At 44.2% G+C, this 22,738-nt stretch overlaps 1 protein-coding gene across 5 annotated transcripts in view; it reads left to right on the top strand.

Annotated features, from left to right (window-relative positions):
• CEP152 (centrosomal protein 152) overlaps positions 1-22,738 on the top strand; it is an 89,009-nt gene that overhangs the window by 8,694 nt on the left and 57,577 nt on the right. For 4 of the 5 annotated variants that reach the window (XM_075531214.1, XM_075531213.1, XM_075531212.1 and 1 more), the window contains exons 3-9: positions 7,757-7,863; positions 8,094-8,160; positions 8,241-8,519; positions 10,740-10,905; positions 13,179-13,319; positions 14,557-14,696; positions 17,438-17,638. In XM_075531214.1, the coding sequence (XP_075387329.1) occupies positions 7,757-7,863; positions 8,094-8,160; positions 8,241-8,519; positions 10,740-10,905; positions 13,179-13,319; positions 14,557-14,696; positions 17,438-17,638 (1,101 nt within the window). The remainder of the gene's footprint in view (positions 1-7,756; positions 7,864-8,093; positions 8,161-8,240; positions 8,520-10,739; positions 10,906-13,178; positions 13,320-14,556; positions 14,697-17,437; positions 17,639-22,738) is intronic. The other variant, XM_075531211.1, reaches the window with a different exon arrangement.

Here is a 22,738-nt window from a genome sequence, read left to right as displayed (position 1 = left end):
ACAGTGCAAAGGCCTGAAGGTGAGGAGCGGCCCCGCTGATCTGCAGAACAGCCACAAGGGATGGAGGCGCAAAGGGGAGCTCTGAAGAAGGGGTTGAGGTAAGCTAGGAGCAGATCTTGGTAAACTTTGATGAGATGTGGGATTGTATTGAAAGAGTCCTTGGGAACCAGTGGAGGGATTTAAGCAGGGAAGCAGATATGATCTGATGACATTTTTAGAAGCTCTTTCTGGATGCAGTGTGATGAAGAGATTGTTGGAAGAAAGAGCTGGGGAGGAGATCAGATTATATGTAAGGTGTTGCACACAGTGCTTGGCCCAGTGCAGCTGGAGAGAAAATGGCAGCATTCGTCATGGTAACAGCGGCAGGTATTATTGGGGACAAATTAGTTGTGATTGTTTTCGGTTTGAGGCCAAGTTTCTTGGCCATCAAAAAAGGCTTCTTTTGTACCCACGTTCCAATATGTAAAGTTGTCCATTTCATCGACACTGTGGAGCATTCGTTTTAGCAGGAGGCAAGGGAAAGCGTGAACTGGCCCCTTACCGCCCCATGTGACTGGCGTTAGGGTTAGGGTGGAGATATAAAGCCAGCAGCCCCCGGATCATCTATAGATGTGCTTGGCTTGGTTGTATAGTATTGCTTTGGAACTGGAATCTACATTTAAAAATTGGAAGCGTCCACGTAGCAATCCAGACTTGCTGGCTTGTCTTGTGACTTCCTAAGCCCTAACCGTGCTGGGCCGTGCTGGGTCCAGCCCCCACGGCCCCACTTCTCACACAAAGGCTCATGCACTTCAGACCTTCTCATGTGAGCTCTGTGCCGTCAGGAGATGGCCAGGTCCTTCATGGCAATTGTGGAAAACTCGGGAATAAGGATTTCCTGTTACTAACCAGCCGTTCAGACCCGCCAGTGGCTCCGGGGGTGACAGATGTGATGACCTGCTTCCATAAAGATTTGCTTTACTGCCTGGCGAACCCTGCGGGGTAGTTTTATTCTGCCCTGTAGAGTCTTTATAACTAGGAATAGACGCAGTGGCATTGAGTAGTTTGGTGAAGTTTTTGTTTGGCTCTTTGGTGAACTCACATAAAAAGTTTTCATGACCTTGAAGGCTTTGGCTAGCCGACGGTGACTGACCCACTAACATTGTTGAGAGGAGCCGTTTAACTGATGAATAAAGTGGTCCTTCAAGGGAAAACAATCCTCATGAGTGATTTTCCACTTGGGAAGATATTAGAGAGAGGAGTAGCATATAAGGGTAGGGAATTTCCGTAGGAAAAAGAGCCCTTTTGAAAAGTGAAGCAGAAGTTGGGCGGGCGTCAGAATGAGAGTTTTGGCACAGTGGAAGAAGAGGACTACAAGGGGGCTTCACATGTTTGTGGGAACATCTCACCGTCTTTCAGTTTCATTTCCCATGAATTTTGGAAGCCTTCTCTTACGTGGCTCATTTTAGCATCATCAAATTCGGATGATTATAAGAAACGGGAGAGTTTCAGGTTATCAGTAACAAAATTCCGACCAAAATTCTGCCAGGTATGTATACTTTCCACTGCAAGGTTACATAGTGAGTTGGCCGATCAAGCCTTATTTGGCGTGCATACCCAGAAATCATTTCATCCTGCACTAGATTGGGAAAAATAGTTCACAGCCTTTCGACGAGGTTCCAGAGGGTCCCCCCCCGCCCCCCCCCCCGTTTCTTTCTGATTGGCAGCCTTGGGACTGCAGCAGGTTGCTGTTAGCAGTGGGCTAGCGCACAGTGCTTCCTCTGATTGGTGACCAAGTGCGTGTGTCCCTTATGTCCCAGGAACGCCCCTGTCTGCGAAGGCGGCTCACAAATGGCACAGCTGACTCCCAGCCAGCCCAGCTAAGGACTGCTGAGACATCCTCTCTGTTAATGGCAGGATAATCTTGAGTTTGGCGTTTCTGTGTGAATGGCTGGTTGCAGCCACAACATGCTATACTGAACAGAACCAAGCAGGAAAACGCCCTCGCTGCAGTCCAGTGAATTCTGACCTGAGCTCGAGAGGGCAGGGTAGACGACTGTCGCTGTGAGTCTCCTAGGCTGCCAGTCTGGAGATCAGCAATGCTCGCTTTCGCCCACAGAGCAGCCGGTGGGTGTGAATGGCTGAGCTGCGGTTAGCAGCCTGACCACTTACCCAGTATGCCACCAGGGCTCCTGGTGCTTTGCCAAGCTGTAGTTTAATGTTAGTGTTGGCAGGGTGTTGGGGTTTTGTCCACCTTCACCCGTAGAGTTAGTGATTAAGCTAGGGTCAAATTTGCATCTCTGGGTTGGAAAGAGGGAACCGATTACAAGAATTTACATGTGACCTCCTCCCTGAGGGACGGACAACAGAAAAGGGGTGAAGGGTGACGTCGGACAGGGCAAGATAGGACAAAGTAATAATTTATAAATTATCAAGGGCTCATAAGGGAGGGGGGAGCGGAGAGGGAGGGGGAAAGTGAGGAGCTGATGCCAAGGGCTTAAGTGGAGAGCAAATGTTTTGAAAATGATGAGGGCAATGAATGTACAGATGTGCTTGACACAATGGATATATGTATGGATTGTGATAAGAGTTGTATGAGCCCCTAATAAAACATTAAAAAAAAGAATTATAAAAGCAATAATAATAATTTTAAAAAATTATATCTCTGCCTTTCTGATTTACAGCCCTCCAGTTAGGATCAGGCCTCTTCCGTGTCTAGCCTCTCGGTGATTGGCATGGCAGAGCAGGGGCAGAGAGTACCCTCCATCTTCAGAAAAGGAGAGGGGATGGCACCGATGTCAGTTAGAGGGCTTCCAGGAGGACAGGCCACCATGAGCAGACCCAGATTTTGACAAAACCACTAGATGGACTTGGAAAGCTAGCGTTTGTTTACATTCTGTGTTGATTTGCCCGACCTCCCGGGATTTTCATGTCCTCTCTCCAGAAAATCAAAAAACAAATGGCCGAGTATTCCTGATATTTATTTATGTTCTTCTTGAAAGACTTCTTAGGCAGTCCCGAGATTGTCCCTTGTGAGTTTCTCTGATGATAAAGTTATTTTCCAAGGACTGTCACATTTGGATCACCGAAGCTTGACTGTATGCAGACAGGTAGAAAACATTTCTTCCAGTGACTGATGGCATCATGTAGGAGAAAAGCGAATGGGAGCCGGAAGACTCAGGAATAGGCTCTAGAGCTGTCACACCTCATGTTCATGGGCATATCCCTTCTCTGTCCCTTGATTTGCTCACCTTTGAAAGAAAAGGTACGGCTTAAAGAAGTCTCATTGTACCCCCCAGACTTAAAATGCTATTAGGCATCATTTATTGTGCAGCTGGGAACCTCAGTGGAATAGTGGTTATGTGTTGGGCTGCTAACCTCGAGGTCAGCAGTTCAAAACCACCAGCTGCTTGGAGGGAGAAAGATGAGGCTTTCTACGCCTATAAAGAGTTACAAACTCAGAAACCCACAGGGGCAGTTCTACCCTGCCTAGTAGGGCTGCCATGAGTAAGAATTGACTCCTTGGCATTGAGTTTGTTTGTTTTTGTTGTTGTTGTTTTAGCTCACCCGATACTGGTCTAATAAACTGTGACCATATTTTTATTTTGAATTTTTTACAGACATATGGCCACCTAGATCTTCTCCCACAAAGATGACATGGTCTAATGAATTGGATTTTATTTATCATTCAGGACATAGTGTAAATTCATGAACTAAAGGTTTTATCTGCTACCTTATTTTGGCCCTTCATCAATCCCATATCAGACCCTTTCAAGTATTTTTAGCTGTTTTAAGGCTCAAACCAAGATTCTGCTTGATATGTGCCCTCGACGGTCTTATTTATTACTCCGTATTTTCAATAAGTGGTCTTTCCAGGATCCTTCTGAGACAACCTGTTCAAATGTGGTGACTGTTGGCTACTGCATGGGCTGCATTGTCTTTGGTCTGTAACCTGAGAATGCTTCCTTTCACAAACATCGGGGATTATAGGACCTGAAGACAAGCTGTTCAGTGAATTTCGGTTGAAATCCTAACAGAAGGTTTAAGTGTTCGCAGTTATACATTCTCCCTGAACCGACACTTTGGTTATGTTCTGCACGGGTTATTGCAAAAAACATTCTATGGAAAAGTTCTTTGAGGAAAAATGCCTCCCCCTATCTTCTGAGAGAAAAAAATGGAATAAAGTAGAAAAAAGGAGTAGATTCTATCGAATGCATGTTAATAGCCATAACAGGGCACTATCCAGGGAAAGCACCGCAGGTAATTTAACTCCACAGGTAGACAAGCGAGGGAGAAAGGGGGGGGGGGTCTTTGTCCATCCGTGAAGAGGTGCAGTCTTGGAAACCCACAGGTGCCGATCTGTGCTGCCCTATAGGTAGAAGTCAGAATTGACCAATGGAGAGGGAGTTTGGTTTGGTAGCCAAAAAACAGCCTGATGGGTGTATAATTAAGGCGTGGGATTCAGTCTTGATCTTTATAAAGATTCTAAGGTTATCTTTGACCTTAAATCTGCATTTAGAAGAGGGTTGGATCTTGAATCAGGAGGATTTGTAATTTCCCAAATGCTTTACTCGATCATGTGTATAAACCGAGGGGTTTTTGTGTATTATGGCACATGGTTCAGTAACCCGAAGTGACACCTCTGGCGGTGTGCATGCAGGGCACACTCTCCTCCTGGGAAATGCAAGCCCTGGGGGTGGGACTTCATTCCGGAATGGCCTTATTCGCAGGGCTTCACCTCACTTAGCTTCTTCCTGCCCTGAAAGTCACGGAAGCCAAGGAATATAACCCAGCTGTGCCAAAGAACTTGACGGGGATTTTTTTTTTGAGGTGAATGAAACTTTCATAATGTTAGCATCTATGTAAGCTATTTTATAAAACTCTGTTACAGGTATGATTTTGCTACCTGATAGTTTACAGGCAGATCCACAAGCACTTTTATTAACTGATCACTTCTGCTGAAGCTAATTTTCCTTCATGGAATGCCAATTTTGTTAATGTTGGAGAGCCACAAAGAAAGCTCCACGAACCGCTGAGCCTAATGAGAGAAAAAAATACACTGTTCCCATGGCTCTATCAAAGTTCTCTAGAATTTAAGGCTCTGCTGATGCAGTGTGCAGTGGTCTAGCACTTGGTTGTAATAGAAAAGTCAATGTTTCGAATCCCAGGGTACGCCAGGGGAGAAAGATGAGGCAGCCTGAAAGGTTTTTGGCGTTGGAAACCTCCTGGGGGCAGTTCTGCTCTGTCCTACAGGGTAACGATGAGTCAGAAGCAACTCGATGGCACTGGGCTTGGTTTTCAGTTTTGGTTCTTGAACCTCATGGAAGGTTTAGAAGAAAATATCGTTTCTATGCAGGCATCCTTACGTGAGGTAAGAATGAAAGATTTTGTTAATTTTTTATTTGTGTAATATGAGAAGGTAGTTTTCTTCTATCGAGCAGTGATGCCTAATTACAAACCAAGCTGGTCGGACTATTTCAGAGGACCTCTTCGACGTACATTTCATTTCCTAGGGAATTCTGTGTCTTTGTAGAGTCCCTGCCAGCTTTCTGGGAGACACTCGGTATGTGATATGCGGATGTGTTCCGGTTTGTTTTATTGTTCTTTCTTTTGTATTTCATGTTCTGCATCTCTTGAATCCATGGCAGGGCTCATTCTCCAAAAGACTTTTCAACTCTTTGGCCCCACTAGATGGGCAATGGATCACAGCCTGGAATGCTAGTAGATTTAGAGGGCAAGATAATTTAACGATAAAGACTTACTTTTACTTGTTTCATTCATAGAGACCCACATGGATTGAGAAATTCCTTTAGCAAAGAAAAAACCATCTAGGGCATTCTTTTCAGACCTCAGAATGCATGTGTATTTTAAAATATTGTTGTGGAATCTACATAACAAAACAATTTGCCATTTTAAGGTGTACACTCCAGTGACATGAACTATTATATATTCAGCGATCACTACTGTCTTCCAATACTTAGATTTAACTTTTATTATATATGTTCTTTGGAAAACTATCATGATTTTGAAAATAATATGCAGATAAGTTTTAAAGAAATCATTTCATCGCGATAGGTTTTTAGCTACACTGCATTTCTTCTTGCCAACAACAAAGAACGTCAAAACAACACAGAAACCTGCCTTAGAGCACCTCCCTCTTTTTCTCCAAAGTTCTTTCAGCGTAGTTAATGTCTTCCAAGTACACGCATTGCTTATTTTATGGGACTGATTTCTGTACTTTGGCAGGACTCAGCCAACTTGCGTATTACACTGGTGCTTAATTTCTCACTTGATCTTAGCCAAAAGGCCGAGAAGCGATATGTGCTTAATTTCTCAAGGGGAATTGTTATAAGGGAACCTACTGGCTCTTTAGTAACAATATTTTAGTTCTCTGGTTCACTTACAAGTTTTATGATACTTATATTGGGAGCCGAAGAGAGACCTTTGCATGTAGCTAGTGAAATTTAAAAATGAGACAGTTAGTCACCCCCGTTTTCCTGTCATGCAGACCTGCTAGTGTATTTCGGCAGACTGGCCACAATTCCATCAAGCTATTTCTGCAGGGAAAAAATTGGAGTACAAAATCAAATGCCCTCATGTCAGCTTCCCAGTCCCGTTTTTGTCAGTGCTCCCGCTGAAAAGAAGTCTTCCGACTCACCTTTGGCTTGGACGTTTCACAAGCACAGAGTGGTGTACATCTTTTCATCACTGGAATTAGATGCCTATCCTTTAATTACTCCGTCCCCAAGGAGAGATGGCATTACCAGAGCTTTTCAGGTGTGCGTCGGCTACCTGTTACCACGGCTGCTGTTCTCACTCCCAGGGCAGTGGGCATCTGGTTGCTGGGGTTCCCTGGGGCTTGTCTGATGACCAGGTGCCTAAGGTCTGACTACGAGGGGAAAACAGAATTCTGAGACGGACCGCCTGTCCTGTGATAATGTAATACAATGGCCATCATTATGACTTACTATAGTTTTATACGTTTTTTTCAGTTATGTTGTGTCATATGCATACTTCAAGGAGTATTTGTAGCACGGTGCTCAGCTGCTAACTGAAAGGCTGGCAGTTTGAATCCACCAGTCAGCCCATGGTAGAAAGTGGTGGCAGCTGCTTCCATAAAGAATACAGCTTTGCAAATCCCACAGGGCAGTCCTTTCTGTCTGGTGGCATTGCGCTGAGCTAGAATTGTCTTGTCATTAACAGGCCTACGAGGGGGCTTTAAAAAAATTGGTGGAAAATTCCATTATTTTAAAATTCCTTTTTTTTGTGGACATGCTTTATGAAGTGTGTATATTTAAATCTAACACCATATGGATATTTAAACCTAATTAAATAGGCATCGTATGTATATTTAAATCTAAATATCTCTGCCGGAAAAAGTAAAATCTTTTCATGTATGTCCTAATGCTATCTGTCCTTCCCTGTCCCCTCAAGTGAATTGCTGAACACAATTCATATGGAATGGAACTGACGTATTAAATGGTGACAGTAAGAACCTGGACTCCGCCAGATAACCAAACCCAACCCACAGCCATCAAGTCGATGCTGACTCATGGTGGTCCTGTAGGGGATTTCTGAGACTGAGTTTTAAGGGGAGCAGATAGCCTGGTCTTTCTTCCGCGGAGCAGCGGGTGGGCTTGAACTGCTGATCTTGTGGTTAGCAGTCCAGTGCTTATCTGACACCGCAACGACTTTTAAAAAAATCGTAGGTTCCAAGGCAGCTTTGGGACCTTGCGTTGAAGGCGGCGTGATACTGATTCCGACTCTCCTGTCTCAGCTGCAGCTGTTGCTCACAGATCTCCCCCACGACATGCTGGACGACGACCTCTCCTCCCCGGAGCTCCACTCGCCCGACTGCAGCGAAGACGGTGGCACAATGGGAGAGTAAGCCGCCCCGGACGCTTTCCCTTTGCACAATATAGTTCTCCAAGTCTCTCTTTGGTGGTTCGCTGCAGCTAGGCACCGGGTGCATGGTTAGAAAATTGTAGACAGGTTCTTAAAATTCGGGGTGAATGTTGGGGGGCGGGGGCATATTAAAATCTTGAGGCTGTTTGCGTTACCCCTGTCCAAGGAAAGGCCAGGCTCTGAGTTTAACATGCTGGATTTTCCTCCAGGGCGCATCGTTCTCAGGAGCCGGAGATGAACTGGAGCGAACAGCCTGTGCTGCCTAAGTCTGCGAGCGTGAGTATCGCGTGTGATGCTCAACTAGCTGAAGGTGGGCCCCGCCCTGGTGCTTCCCTTACACTCTTGCCGTCCACTAGGACTATCATGAGATCCGGGATCTATGTGTGGGAGAGAAATGCGGCAATGGCTGGGAAGGGAATGGCAGCGGAAACGGAGACCGACTCCCTAGCTACCATCCTGAAGACGTGGGCGACGAGGGTGGAAGCGGTTATAGTCCTCCAAGCAAATATGATCAAACGGATCTATATCACCTTCCGGAAAACTTCAGGCCATATACGAGTGGTCAGAAACAGGACGTGAACAACCAACCAGCCAGTAACATCCATTTTCCAGATCCTCAGAGGAACCACTTGCAGGTATTTTAGGAATTTGCCTTTCAAGGGTTTGTGGGTGTGTGTGTGTTCACTCGCGTGCATGTGCGCGTGTATGAGAAATGTGTGTACGTGCCCTTACAAGCAGTTCTCAGAGGGTGTTTATTTAGGATCCTGCTAGGTTCGTCATGCGGGCTTCTCTTTAAAATTTAATGTAACCATGAGGGAGAAGGGAGCAGGGAGGGAGGGGAAGAAAAGAGGACCTGATGCGAAGGGCTTACATGGAGAGCAAATGCTTTGAAAATGATGAGGGCAAAGAATGTACAGATGTGCTTTACACAATTGATGTATGTATGGATTGTCATAAGAGTTGTATGAGTCCCTAATAAAATGTTTAAAAAAATGTAATGTAAACATGATTTTGAATCAGTTTCAAATAGAGGCTGTATGGAAAGTTAATCAGATGTTACAATTTGTTTTAAGCCTAGCAAAGAAGAATGGCCTTCTTTGACGCCCCTGGCTGCTACTCTCTCAGTAATGCTTCAGTGAGATGCTAGATTCAGGTATCTTAATGCAGGTGTCAAAGCAGTTCATTCTGTGTAGATGACAGCATTTTGTTTCCTCAGTTCTTTTGCTCTCTATGCTTATCATACAGGGGCTCTGGTGGCACAGAGGGTTAGGCATCAGGCTGCTACCTGCCAGGTCAGGTATTCAAATGTAGCAACCGTTCCACCGGAGTGAGATGAAGCCGCCTGCTCCCATAGATATTTATGGTTTGGGAAACCCTGACATGAGTTGTTTGATAGCAGTAGGTTTGGAATACCCTTTTTTTTTTTTTTTTTAAAGGATGAAAGAAAATAAACTGTTTTAATTTTTTTTTAAAAATTTATTTATTTATTTTTTTTAACGATTTATTGGGGCTGATACAATTCTTTTCACAGTTCATACATATACATACATCAATTGTATAAAGCACATCTGTACAGTCTTTGCCCTAATCATTTTTTTTCTCTTTTCTTCTTTTACATTTTATTAGGGACTCCAACAACTCTTACCACAATCCATACATATACATACATCAATGTATGTATATGTATGGAATACCCTTATAACATATTTTAGGTCCAATGTTTCCAATTTAGGCCAAACCACTAGTGTCTGTTTTGTATGGTGATTCAGCAATAGCGAAGTTGGGATTGTTGGAAAGAAGCACCCCGCCCTTGTTTTTCCCCTAAGGGAGTTTAATGACCGAGACCTTGGGTGGGGGGGCAAGTATCTGCAGCTTAGTTCCTCATGGACCACTCAGACCCCCGTGTGCTCATCGCTACTCCGTGTCACCCAGGCCCAGGCTCCGTTCTTTTTGTTGTTTTTTTTTTAAAGAGTCATTTTCTCTTACTTCTATCATGATAGACTGTATTCATCCCACACAAGTTTTTGAGCACGTGCCACGTGGGAAACGTGGCATCCTATGGTCTTTGTTACTCAGCACGTGCTTTCTTTTTAAAGAAATCTGTAGATTGGGGAAGGGAGGGGGTAAAAACGAGCTGATGCCAGGGGCTTAAGTGGAGAGCAAATGTTTTGAGGATGATGAGGGCAATGAATGGGCAGATGTGCTCGACACAATGGATGTGTGTATGGATTGTGATAAGAGTTGTATGAGCCCCTAATAACATGATGAAAAAAAATGAAAATTGTAGATATGTAACAAAACATTTACCAGTTCCATAACTGTGACGTATGCTTCAGTGACATTGTGTTTAGCATGTTGTACAGCCATTTAACAAAACTCAAACAAAAAAAATCAACAGAGCCAGTTTACCATCAGCTCAACTCCTGTTTCCTGGTGAGTGTGTGTGTGAGTGGAATTGTGCGCCACGGAACACAGTCAGTACCACCATCCTTTTCTTCATGATTCCAACCGCGTGGTGGTGCTCTGACTGCCCCAAGACGTTGGTGTCATCTCCGCCATCTGTCGCCAGATATTCACGTTTAGTCCAGAATTCTTTACTGTGGGCCTGGCCCCATATCATGTGCTCATGATAAAAGTCCAATGAAAGATCCGTGTATAACGCATACTGCCCATTTCCAGTTAGCAATGTTCAATACCGGTTGGTGCTGCTTTTCAGTAAATGATGTGTCATATTTAGTAATTATACCCTAATTAAGTTCTAGTCGATAAGTAAAGATGCCTTATTCAGTTAATTTGTGTGTGTGTGTGGGGGGAGGGTAGGCCATGTACTAATTGTGACTTTTGCCTCATGACAGCAGTTTGGTGCCACACAGAGTCCCGGTTGTGCAACTTTGGAGCCTTACAAGGTGACATACAAACCCTATCAATCTTCGGCCCAGAATAATGGCTCACCAGGCCAGGAAATGGCCGGAAGTGACTCCTTCCAGGGACTACAACAGCAGTTTTTAGGAGCCAATGAAGGTATATGTCTTGAGTTTCTTAAAAACACAATCGGGAGTACTGAAGACCAAATGGCTATTTGACCATATTCAAGAAGTAGTCTATTTTAGATATGATGGTCTTGTGATTGGTGATTGTAAGAGCCCCCTGGTTCAGAGGTACATGCTAAAGTGTTGGCTAAGAAGCTTAAAGGAAGCCTAGGATTGACTTCAAAGGGATCCGTTGTCCTGGGGCATGATGGCTGGGGGGATGGGTGAGGTAAGGCTGGCCTGGAGTTCATAATTTTCAAAGCTGGGTGATGTTTCCATGAAGATGCACTGGTCTCTTCTGCCTTCTTTCATATACTTAATATTTTCCAAAAAGAAAAGGGTTTGTGAGTTTCATGATATTCTTATGGAATTCTACTTTGGGAAATGTAGCTTCCTCTTCAATCTCAAATGTCTTATTATATACCAAGGCAATTCAGAAGTCAGCCATTCATGTCTTGATTAAAAAAGAATTATTTTTTGAGTTTTCATATAGCAATTAGGAAACTGACATAATTTACTTGTATTCAGAATTTACACTAGGCTTTGATATCAAGCATAGTTGTGTGGCAGTTATTCCCCCTCCCCCTCGAAATAAATAATTTAGTGTGTATAGAAATATGAGAATAAAAAGGGGATGATTAGAGGAATTTGAGAGGATGACTTGCTGGTGTTAGAAAACAAGCTTTTCAAACTCAGACTTGTGCTGCGACTAAATCTGTAACCGTGATTTCCTCTGTCCAATTCTTAACATTGTACTCTCTGGATTATGAGATAGCTTCTGTCTCTCGTGCTTGTTGCCGAGCCAGTGTGATGCCAGGGTATGGCAGCATGATTTCGGATCTCCTTCAAGAAAGGGCTGGGAGAGTCAGAAGGGATGCCTGGGCTACCTGGGCGAGGCCAAAGAGAAAGCGCTCATGCCATACCTTGAAGGGGTTGCTTTGGTCCTGCGACCTGGCTGAGAGGCCCTGACCAGTTCCCCCCTCCCCCCCTCCCCCCAACACACACACACACACACACACACACACACACACACACTCACACTCATTTGAGGGAACTGGAAGCAAATATGGGGGTGCCCTCTCTTTGTCGATAGGTCTTTGTGGACCGAGGAAGTGGACAGTGTGTTTAGCATGCTGCCTTTGGGTTGAGTAAGTAAGTTGTCTCACTTCCTCTCCCACCAGGTGCCTGCGTGTCTTCTCAGTCACACCACCCCGTCTTTCTGTCTTTCTGCTCCTCCCAGTGCTTTTCTTAACAGCCCGCATTGTAATTTTATCAGGTTGATTTATTCTTTCTTTAAGGAGCTTAAGCATTTGTCTACATCTGACATTTGCAAATTTGTTAAATAACTTCAATGTCAAATTGAGTCATCACAGCTTCTTAGCTAGACCTGTGGGTTAAAGAAAAGAAGTGGGGCTCGAGGGGAGCACTCCCCAGGCCAGCCCTGGGAGGTAAAATGTCTGGGGGGAAGTTGGTTGACTTTAACATATTTTTCAGTCATCAGGTTTTTGGGGTATGTGTTAACCCTATTTTCTTTAAAAAAATTTTATTGGGCTCCCTATTTTCTTTTTAAAAGGAGATTAGATTATTATGTTAGAAAGTAGTAAAAATTCAATTTATGCATTCATTACTGACTCTTTCAAGAAGCATTGCTCTAGTGGAAAATGAAGACCATTTATCATTATATTGTTGAAGTGTTTGTTAGTCTTCTATGGCCAATCAATTTTTATCATCCCCTTCCCTCCTGAATTGTTATAAAGTGGCCCTAAAGTGGCTGTAATCATTTCTGAAAGCAGACTTCAGAAGTCTTTATTCATTTATGCATTGTTTTGTTTCTTTAACAGCTATGCATTAGGAAATCTGAGTAAACATTGTGAGATGGGTGTCTACAAATGGTCTTCAAGATGGTTTCTAGAGCTGGTTTCTAGAGAACATGTTACTTTATTCCATTGCAATTAGTATATACTTACTTTTAATTGGTTAAACTTAGTGATTCAAGATTATACCCTAATGCGGTGACTTTCAAACTTGGTGATGCGGTACACAGTATGTGTCTATGTAAATAATGTTTACAGCAAGTCATTCTTGCTACCTGATGTACTCTGATCTCTCCATTCCACTCTTGACTTTTTAAAGAAAAACTAGTCACAATCTATGAAATTGACCGACTTCCATATCTACAGTTTGAAAAAACACTGCCCTAAGTGACCACAAGTTTTCCTTCGGTGTGGTTTTAATATTATAAATTGTCTTTACTTCAAAAAACAGATTCTGCAGACAATATGCAGATTATACAACTTCAGGTTCTGAACAAAGCCAAAGAAAGACAACTCGACAGTTTAGTTGAGAAGCTAAATGAAAGCGAACGTCAGATTAGATACTTGAATCACCAGCTTCTGATCATCAAAGGTAAGCTAACAGATGTTGGACGCTGACATTTTCGGAGGTACGCCAGAGCTCGAGACCCTTGTCCAACAACCTTTTTTTGAAACATGAAGCATTCGGAGCTGAAGGCTCGCAGTCGGTCAGATGCCTTCCCTTGGTTACTTCTTTCCAGAACCTGCTATTTCTAGGCCCTCATTTTTTTTCTGTCCTCCTTTTTATTAACTCCCCCTTCCCCCCCCTCTTCGAGATCATCAGACTCAATGTACATTAGTTAACTAGACTGATGGCATTTTGTCCTAAAATGTTGTTGATACCTCGCTGCAGTTTACTTTGGACAAATATTGCAGTTCCCACAGAGACGTGTGTTTAGTTTGCAATGCAACATTTTTCTGAGGCTCCAAATGAGCATAGAGTTTTAATCCAAGTCAGAGCAAGTGACCCTGAACTCGCTTCACTGTGCCAAGGAGAACATTGTGCCGTATCTGGGGAGAAAAGTACAGAGAGGAAGCACCGATTCAAACCCTAATTGCTTACCCTTCGTGCCTGCTGTACTTTTGTTCAGTGTTGAACTTTTCGTTTGCGAAATGATTTTGTGACTGAGCTCCAGCTTATTTCAGACTTCATTGATCCTGAAAAGCCTCTCTTTCTCAAATGTTTATAAGACTTACTTCGAGAAGAAAACTATGTAAATTGTCTGACTGTAGGAAGAATGTAAGATCAGCGTAATTTAAATGGAGTCTATTGCAAATATGTATGCTTCTGTGAGTCAACTCAAATATGTGTGATGAGGGGGCTCCAAAAAGTTCCTGGAATAGTTCCATTCATTTTAAACTCCATTTTCCCATGAACTATTTGAACCCCCCTCAGAGAAGAGGCGATTAGTCTCTCATATTTTCTTTGATTGGTGGGTCTTTGCCACACCTATGTAGTTTCTCAAGTAAATAGATGCTGACATCTGAATTAGGAAGGCTTTTGATCTAAAAAGAATGTAAGATTTGTGAAGGACATGTTTTCTGTCTGATAGCCTGAAAAAGATTTGTTGTTGTCGTCAGTTAGGTATTGTTTTGAATAATTTCTTTTTTTGATTTCTTTTATTCTTTATTTGACTTTTTCTGAATCAACAAAAACGCGTTTGCCCAGTTGAATTTAATTCAGCATTTATACTGGTTGGTTAGACCAGGTCTCTGAATAAAGATCCCTGGAGTACTCTGGGCCCCTCTAGAGTTTTCTGTTCTTTAAAGAAACATTTTTGTTGCCTTAGATGAAAAGGATGGTCTGACCCTCAGTCTTCTAGAATCACAGAAGCTCTTTCAGAATGGGAAAGAGAGAGAGATACAGCTCGAAGCACAAATACAAGCACAGGAAACCCAAATACAAGCATTGAAAGTCAACGAAGAACAGGTAAGTCTTTTGTCTGGATTATTGAAGATAATTGTGTTGAAAAGTTTAGTTATTGAACACAACTCTGGCATGGTGGAACTAAACTAAGGAGGACTAGAATTTGTGTCTGCTTCGACTGCCCTGCCCTTGGAGGAGTGGCGGTACCAGTTCCCTAATCTTCGACTAGAAATCTGGAGAGCCCTCCACCCAGCTCTTTGCCTGCATCCAGCTGGCCTTGAAATATGAAGTGCTGTTGAGTCCCCTAGAATTGCCCCTGTACCCACAACTACGGAGTTTACCATCTATCAAAACCTCTGCACTGAGCTCTATTCTGCAACATGTACCTGATTGGAGTGGTGTTTCTCACCCACCTGGTGTCACTCCTTTGCCTAAAGCCTATCGGTGACCCTGCCCTGCCTGCGGGCCCAAGTATGGCCTGGAGAGGAGCCCCTGATTCTTGCCCATCCCTCTAATTGTGGTTGCTGCTGCTGTTAGCTGTGGTTCTCATGGTGACTCTGCAAACAGCCGGAGGAAGCACGGCCCGGGCCTGGGCCATCCCCGCTCAATCTCAGGCAGCAGTCTGGGGATTATGTGCAGACACTTGCCTGTGCTGACTTCTCTAGACCGTTCTTTTCGTGACACACGGCTACTTGACAAACAAGCATTTTCTTGTTAGGTTTTCCCCTGCGTTCCTCTTCAGTTCAGGTGATCCCACCCACTATTGTAGACTGAGAAGACACCCTGAGGGCAGGATTGGGCTGCCCTCACCTTGTCACCATACCACCTAGGCACAGCCCCTGGCATATAGTGTGTCAATAAAAGTCAAGAGAATACTATTCAAGATTGACCTAGTCTACATCCTTTCATATATTTGTCTATTTCTGCTCTGACCCTGTCATGGCCATCGATCTAGGGCAGTGGTTCTCAACCTCCCTAATGCTGTGACCCTCTAATATAGATCCTCATGTTGTGGTGCGCCCCCCCCCCCCCAGCCATAAAATTATTTTCGTTGCTATTTCATAACTGTAATTTTGCTACTGTTATGAATCGGGCAACCCCTGTGAAAGAGCTGTTCAACCCCCAAAGGGGTCGTGACCCACAGGTTGAGAACCACTGACCTATGGTGTGTTTTTCTGTAGTAAAAAGTTGTAAGTCTGTAATCCTCTTGTTTCCTATTACATTTAAGGGAATAGACTAGTATAGATACAAAAATAAGATAGAGGCAATAGAATTACCAAGTATGTGACTTTCCTGTTGTTGCCTGGGAGAAAGATGGAGCTGTAAGAGTTAGGCCTTCAATTCTGCCATACAAATTGGATTAGACCAGAACATGCACACTGCTACAGATAAGAGTCTGAAACACAGGGAATCCAGGACACATAAAACCCCACAGGACCAACAATGAGAATAGAGATACCAGGAGGATAAGGGAAAGGTGGGGGGATAAAGGAGGCATCGATCACAAGGATCAACATATAACCCCTGCCCAGGGGGACGAACAACAGAAAAATGGGTGAAGGATGACAGAGGACGATGTAAGATCTGAAAATAATAATCTATAACTTATCAAGGGTTAATGAGGGAAGGTGGGCAGGGGAGGGAGGGGAAAAATGAGGAGCTGATATCAAGGGCTCAAATAGAAAGAAAATGCCTTAAAAATGATGATGGCAGCATATGTGCAAATATGCTGGACACAACGGATGAATGTATGAATTGTGATGAGAGAGGTAAAAGCCCCCAACAAAAGTATTTAATTGAAAAACAAACAGAGTTACAGTCTCAGAGAAGTTCTAGCCTGCCCTATAGGGTCCCTGAGTCAGCACCAACTCCATGCCAGTGACTTTGGAGTGGTTGTAACAGAGTACTACAAATGTAGTGGCTTAAAACGACACAAAGTAATTATTATGTTACAGTTTAACAGAAAGTAATTAATTATTATGTTACAGTTCCAGAGGTCAGAGGTCCAACATCAGCCCCACGGGGCTAGACTCAAAGAGCCAGCAGGGAGGTGCTCTTACCTGGAGGCAGCAGGGAAGAACGTGTTTCTTTGCCTTTTTCCAGCGCCAGGAGCTGCACACATTCCTTGGCTTGTGGCTGCCTTTCTTCTTCAGTGGCTCCAAGTTTTGTTCCTTGGTTTTGCCCACAGACTCCTGTGACTACACTGGGCTGACCCGGGTCATCCAGGATAATCTTGTTTTAAGAAATCCCAATTCCATCGGCATCGCTCAGCCTCCCTGGCCGTATTACGTGCCACACTCATAAGTTCCAGGCATTAAGACGTGCACGGCTTTGCGAGAGGCTGCAGTATCCTATCTACCACTCGAAGGCAGAGTCACTAGCGGTCAAAACTGTGTGTTTAATGAGTACCATTGGGCAAGGCCTATCAGCCTTTCAAAAAACACCTGTCATATTTCTGTGACCTAACAATTGGGCTGTCCCCACTGTGCTCACGGGGCAATGCAGACGGCCCCGAGCCCAGGACAAAAGCAGCGGATTCCTGATTGGATACCCACCCCCTGTCACCATGCGAAAAGTCCCCCTCCCTTCTCGTCGGGTAACTACAAAATTCATTGTTTCAATGAGTAATATTTCCAACCCCCCCATAGCCCGGCGGGTCCCATCTAGGGGAGCCTGATGGAGCTAGAACCACCGTGGGGAGCCTCCTTTTTTAATGCCTTCATTTAGCATAGCGGGTTTTAGGGTTGAAGTTCATAGGCAGAAAGGCATATAAACCCGGTATCCTGTGTGTGCGTTTTTACCAGGTGGTCAAGAAGTCCCGAACGACGGAGATGGCTCTGGAAGGCCTGAAGCAGCAGCTGCTGGACCTTCATCAATCGGAGTCCCTCCATCGAGCCAGAGAACAGCACGAGGGCATCGTTCGGGGGCTCACGAAGAAGTACGAAGAGCAGGTGCTGTCCTTACAGAAGAACTTGGACGCTACCGTCACCGCACTTCAGCAGCAGGTTGGCGTGATTTTCAGATGAACAACCCTTAGCAACCAGTAAGACTGGCTCACGTTAGTAATGGGCATTTTGTGGTCCAGCACATAGAAATCTTAGATGTTTCACGGTACGCATTAGTTTGTGCACTAAACTTAAAAAAAAATCTATGAATATGTTGTTAAGGCATAGCCATTTCCAAATGCCTTCTAGTAAGATTGGTCTGTATTTTCTCAGTGTATGAGCTGCTAGGTTTTCTTTTAAATTGGAAGAGTATTGATACAGATTGTTTATAGTATCTGAATGGCCATTTCCCTAGGTAAATCCAGACTGAAAAATGAGAGCGCTGGAAATGGACCTCACTCACCTGAGAGGTTGTTTGGGGCACATAACCAGTCGACACACTTCTTGTCTCCCAAAATTAGGTCATTGGCTTTGCCAGTAAACACAACCCAGCAGTTGTTTTTAGGAGAAAAGCTCTTTTTGAGAGTAGATGGTTCATCAGCTAGGGTAGAAAGTCTGATCTAAAAATTCTCCAGACCCAAAGTGTCAGCCTCTCTCACTGCTAGTTTTGATTGTTTTTGCCCAAGAGGGATTCAAATCTCGTAAGCTCTGGGTGAGTCACATGGTAGAAGTGCTTATGCTCTGAAACCCCAGGTTCCATTCAAAATGCATTTTCCTTAGCGTAATTTCAGAATTAATTTTATCCCAGGAAAGAGGACAGGAAAATAAGATGTGGAGGGTATGGAAAATCCCAACGCACTTAACATTGATCCCCATTTCAACTAGTATTTCCTATGTAGACAGCCAGCTCTAAGTTTTTCCGTTGAAGCATTTTAGGTTGAATGTTTAGTTTGAAGCACATAAGATTGTACTATTGGCAATTTTGTATGGTTCAACCTAATAACAGAGGCAAAATATATATCATTAAAAACTCAGAAGAGTTTATATTACCTACGTGCGGAGATTTTAATTAATTGGAGGGATTGTGGCAGGTGTAGCCTTGAATCATGGATGATTCCCAAATGATTTGCCTGCCATTTTATAGGAGACCGCATGCTTTCATTATTAGATGTTTTTCCGAGTTATATTTTTATCCCAGTTAGGTAGAAAAGTCATGTGAATTTGGATCTATGTGGAGGATAATATGTAGGGGTGGGGAAAACGAAAGCCATGCCAAATCATTGAAAAGTCTACTTTATAGACTATTTAAATGTACATGTAATCTGAGATACCATTTTCTTGATCTTGGCTGTGTCTGCCCAGTCACTTGGACTTGGAGAGCGGACCTGGCTGGCTGGCTGGCTTTTTCTCTGCTGGGTCAATTTGAGGAGCTCTCCATTGACTTGGACAAAATTGCACAGGGGCTGGGCTGGAGGCCTATCCCAACCTCCATTCCTCCCCTCCCTTCCATAGAAGAACCATGGAATGGATGACGAAGCAAAATCTTGGCTCTGTTCTGAGTTTCAGACTACCTTCAAGATGTTGATAAAGTTCTTTTCCCACTTTTCTGCTCCGTGGCTGAGTTTGTGGGATTGCTTATGGAGCATAGGACTGAGGTTAGCCTATGCGTGCATGAGAATTGCAGGCACTTTGCAAATGGCTGATCCCAAAATGCTCACACTTTGTTCTTTCGGGGAACGCTTCTCCTGGGATGTCTTTGGGGTTGTCAATTTGCTATCCATGGACTCAGCAATTGACTTGGTTTTTTTAAATTAAGAAACAAGGTAAGTGACTTCTAGTCATACTGACTCAGGAATCGAAGCTGGGATTTGTGCCTGGCAAGGTGCTGTGAGAATGACCAGGAGCTGTGAGATCCCCGCTGCTAGGAAAATGCACGAGGGTGTTCTCTACAGAGAGGGTTGATCTGGGTTTCCTAACTTAACTGATCAGCATGCATCTGTAAACGCAGAAACCGCTCTGCCGTCCTTTCCTTTACAAAACTTACTGAAGAGCCTTCGAATGCCTCCCTTCCAGAGAAACCTTTCCCTGGGATACTCCATTCAGCAGGTGACAAAGAAGAACAGAACAGCTCTTGCAAAGTAGACATTGCTGCTAGGTGCCGTCAAGTTGGTTCCAACTCGTAGTACCCTGATGTTCAACAGAACGCCACACTGCCTGGTCCTGCGGTAGCCCCTCACCATTGTTCGTATGCTTGGACCCCTGCGACAGGCACCTTGTCAGTCCAGCTCACCGAGGGCTTTCCTCTTTCTTGCTGACCCGATACTTTACCAAACATGATAGCCTTCGCCAGAGACTATTCTCTCTTGACAGGATGTCTAAAGTTGGTGAATCGAAGTCTTGCATCCTTGTCTCTAAGGGAGCATTCTGACAGTTCTGCTTCCAAGATAAAGTCTTTTGTTCTTTTGGCAGCCCACGGCACTTTCAGTGTTCTTTGCCAGCACAGTGCAAAAATAGTAGTAAGCCACAGCTGAGCCTGAAGGAGGGGACCACTGTGTAGGTCCCACTTTATGTGGCTCTCACGGCCACATAAAGTGGTGTGCTCGTGTGACGTAAGTGTGTACAGTGTGAACAGAACCGATGTCGACACCTAGAAACCATGCTAGTAATCGAGATTCGTAACCTGTTGACTTCAGGGAGTCCAAGAATCATCGCAAATTGTGAATATAATTTTCCTTTGCATTTGTGAAGGTAGATCGTTTTGGGGAAAAGATCTAGAAGCTCGTTTGCCATCCCAAGAGGTTCACATCTCCCTTCCCAGGAAACTCATTGCTTCTTGAAGTTGTTCTTGGTGGGACAGGACGACAGCTATATTGCAGGCTGATCACTAGTGCATCCATTCAACAAAGCGTGCTAAGCGTCAGGATGTAAACCAGCTTGCTTGATTCTCATTATATTTTGTAAGACGAAACACAATGCAGGAACTATAAATCATGGGAAAAGCTGTAGTCTACAACAGAGCTGGGTTTTCTATTTTTTTAAGCTATGTCTTTGTAGCTCGTGTATCGAAATACGTGGATTGTGAAATTATATTATGAACATCGTGTGTTCTTGAGGCCCTCAGCTCCTCTGGGTAGAAGGGCCTATGACCACTCCCAACATGTCAGTTCTTTCCATTTGGCTGACTCCCTCCGGGATTTTTGGTGTGACAGAGAGGATGGGATGAGAGGCTTCTTGGAGCGCCTAGTGTTTTCCTGATGGCTGGAATCCTCTAGTAGCAAACTTTTTCCTACGCTCTCACTTCCAAAGTGCCATCTACCTCCTCCCACTCATAGAAGCGGCACTTAACTCAGATCTCCGATGAGCTCCCTGATGGTAGGAACCTCCTCCCGGTCTTTCTGAAACCCTCAGCTCTTGGTGGAAGCCATATGAACTTTGCACATAAAGACATTCACCTGCGTTTTCATCATTCCTTTGTGTTGCATGTAAGGCTCCGCTTCCTGTTGAGAGACTCCCACAGACAGTTCCGTGCCCCGAACCCGGTTCCACCGTCTTTACTCCCATGAGTTCCCGCATCACCTCTGGTCCCCGTTCTCATCTCATCCAGCCTTTAAAGACGCCTGCTCTTTTCAGGCTCGCACTGCGATCTCACTCAAGCCAATCATGGACAAGATGGAAGCCCTCAACCTTTTTGCATTTTTGGTTATTGCAACGGCATAGTCTTGGAGGCTCAGCTTGGTCAACACGCAGCACCTGGTCTGAATGATTGTTGGACAGAGTCGAGATATGGCCCAGGCCCACCTCTTTGTCCGTGATGGTGTTCTTCATGTCGACCTTGTTTCCATTATCCTTGTGGTCCGTTCCCAGCCTCTTGTCAACACGACTGTGACCTTTCCCCACCCCCCAGCACGTAACTGTGGGCCGTCACCCCACTTCTCCCTGCACACGCCTCCGTACCATCATTCATGTTAGCTCTCTCCAGTGTCTGCTGCGCTGCTCTGCTCCCTCAGAACCACGCTGCCCCAGCAGTGTGCCAAGAGGTCTGCAGGGCTGCATAAACATGGACCGAATTCCAGAAGCTTCATTTTGCTCAAAAACTCAGGAGAAAAAATTAAAAGCAAATATAGCTACATTATGGAATATGCCACTACCCCTCAAAGCAAAACAAAACAACAACAACAAAATTGTCAAGCCAATTCCAACTCCATGGGACCCTGCAGGACAAAATAGAACTGGCCAACGATGTTCTAAAGCCGTAATCTTTACAAAGGCAGACTGTCCCATCTTTTCCCTGAGAAGTGGCTGGAATTCGAACCACCAACCTTTCTTTCTTTTTTTTTTTTTAAAATTAATTAATTAATTTATTTTTATATATTTTTTAATTTTAACAATTTATTAGGGGCTCATACAATTCTTATCACAGTTCATACATATACATACATCAATTGTATAAAGCACATCTGTACAGTCTTTGCCCTAATCATTTTTTTCTCCTCTTTTCTTTTTTTACATTTTATTAGGGACCCATACAACTCTTATCACAATCCATACATATACATACATCAATTGTATAAAGCACATCCATACATTCCCTGCCCCAATCATTCTCAAGGCATTTGCTCTCCACTTAAGCCCCTTGCATCAGGTCCTCTTTTTTTTTTTTTTCCCCTCCCTCCCCTTTCCCCCCTCCCTCATGTGCCCTTGGTAATTTATACCTCGTTATTTTGTCATATCTTGCCCTATCCGGAGTCTCCCTTCTCCCCTTCTCTGCTGTCCCTCTCCCAGGGAAGAGGTCACATGTGGATCCTTGTAATCAGTTCCCCCTTTCCAACCCACTCACCCTCCACTCTCCCAGCATCGTCCCTCACACCCTTGGTCCTGAAGGCATCATCCACCCTGGATTCCCTGTACCTCCAGCCCTCATATGTACCAATGTACAGCCTCTGTCCTATCCAGGCCTGAAATTAGCAGTGGCTTGCTTAACCAGTGGGTCACCAGGACCCTCTACATTGTGCAATGGAATATAAAGTTCACATCTGTTTGTAAGCTCAAATGGGAGTTTTAAAAGTCGCTGGTCCTATCACGGCATAGGGGTTATGCATTAGGTTGCTAACTGCAGAGTCAGTAGTTCGGGAGAAAGACTCAGGGCTTTCTACTCCCATGAAAAGCTACATCCAGTCTCTGAAACCCACAGGGGCAGTTCTACCCTGTCCTGCAGGGACG

This window comes from Tenrec ecaudatus, chromosome 14 (assembly GCF_050624435.1).
Source record: "Tenrec ecaudatus isolate mTenEca1 chromosome 14, mTenEca1.hap1, whole genome shotgun sequence".
In the NCBI taxonomy this organism is placed as follows: domain Eukaryota; kingdom Metazoa; phylum Chordata; class Mammalia; order Afrosoricida; family Tenrecidae; genus Tenrec; species Tenrec ecaudatus.
This window is presented reverse-complemented; position numbering and strand designations above follow the sequence as displayed.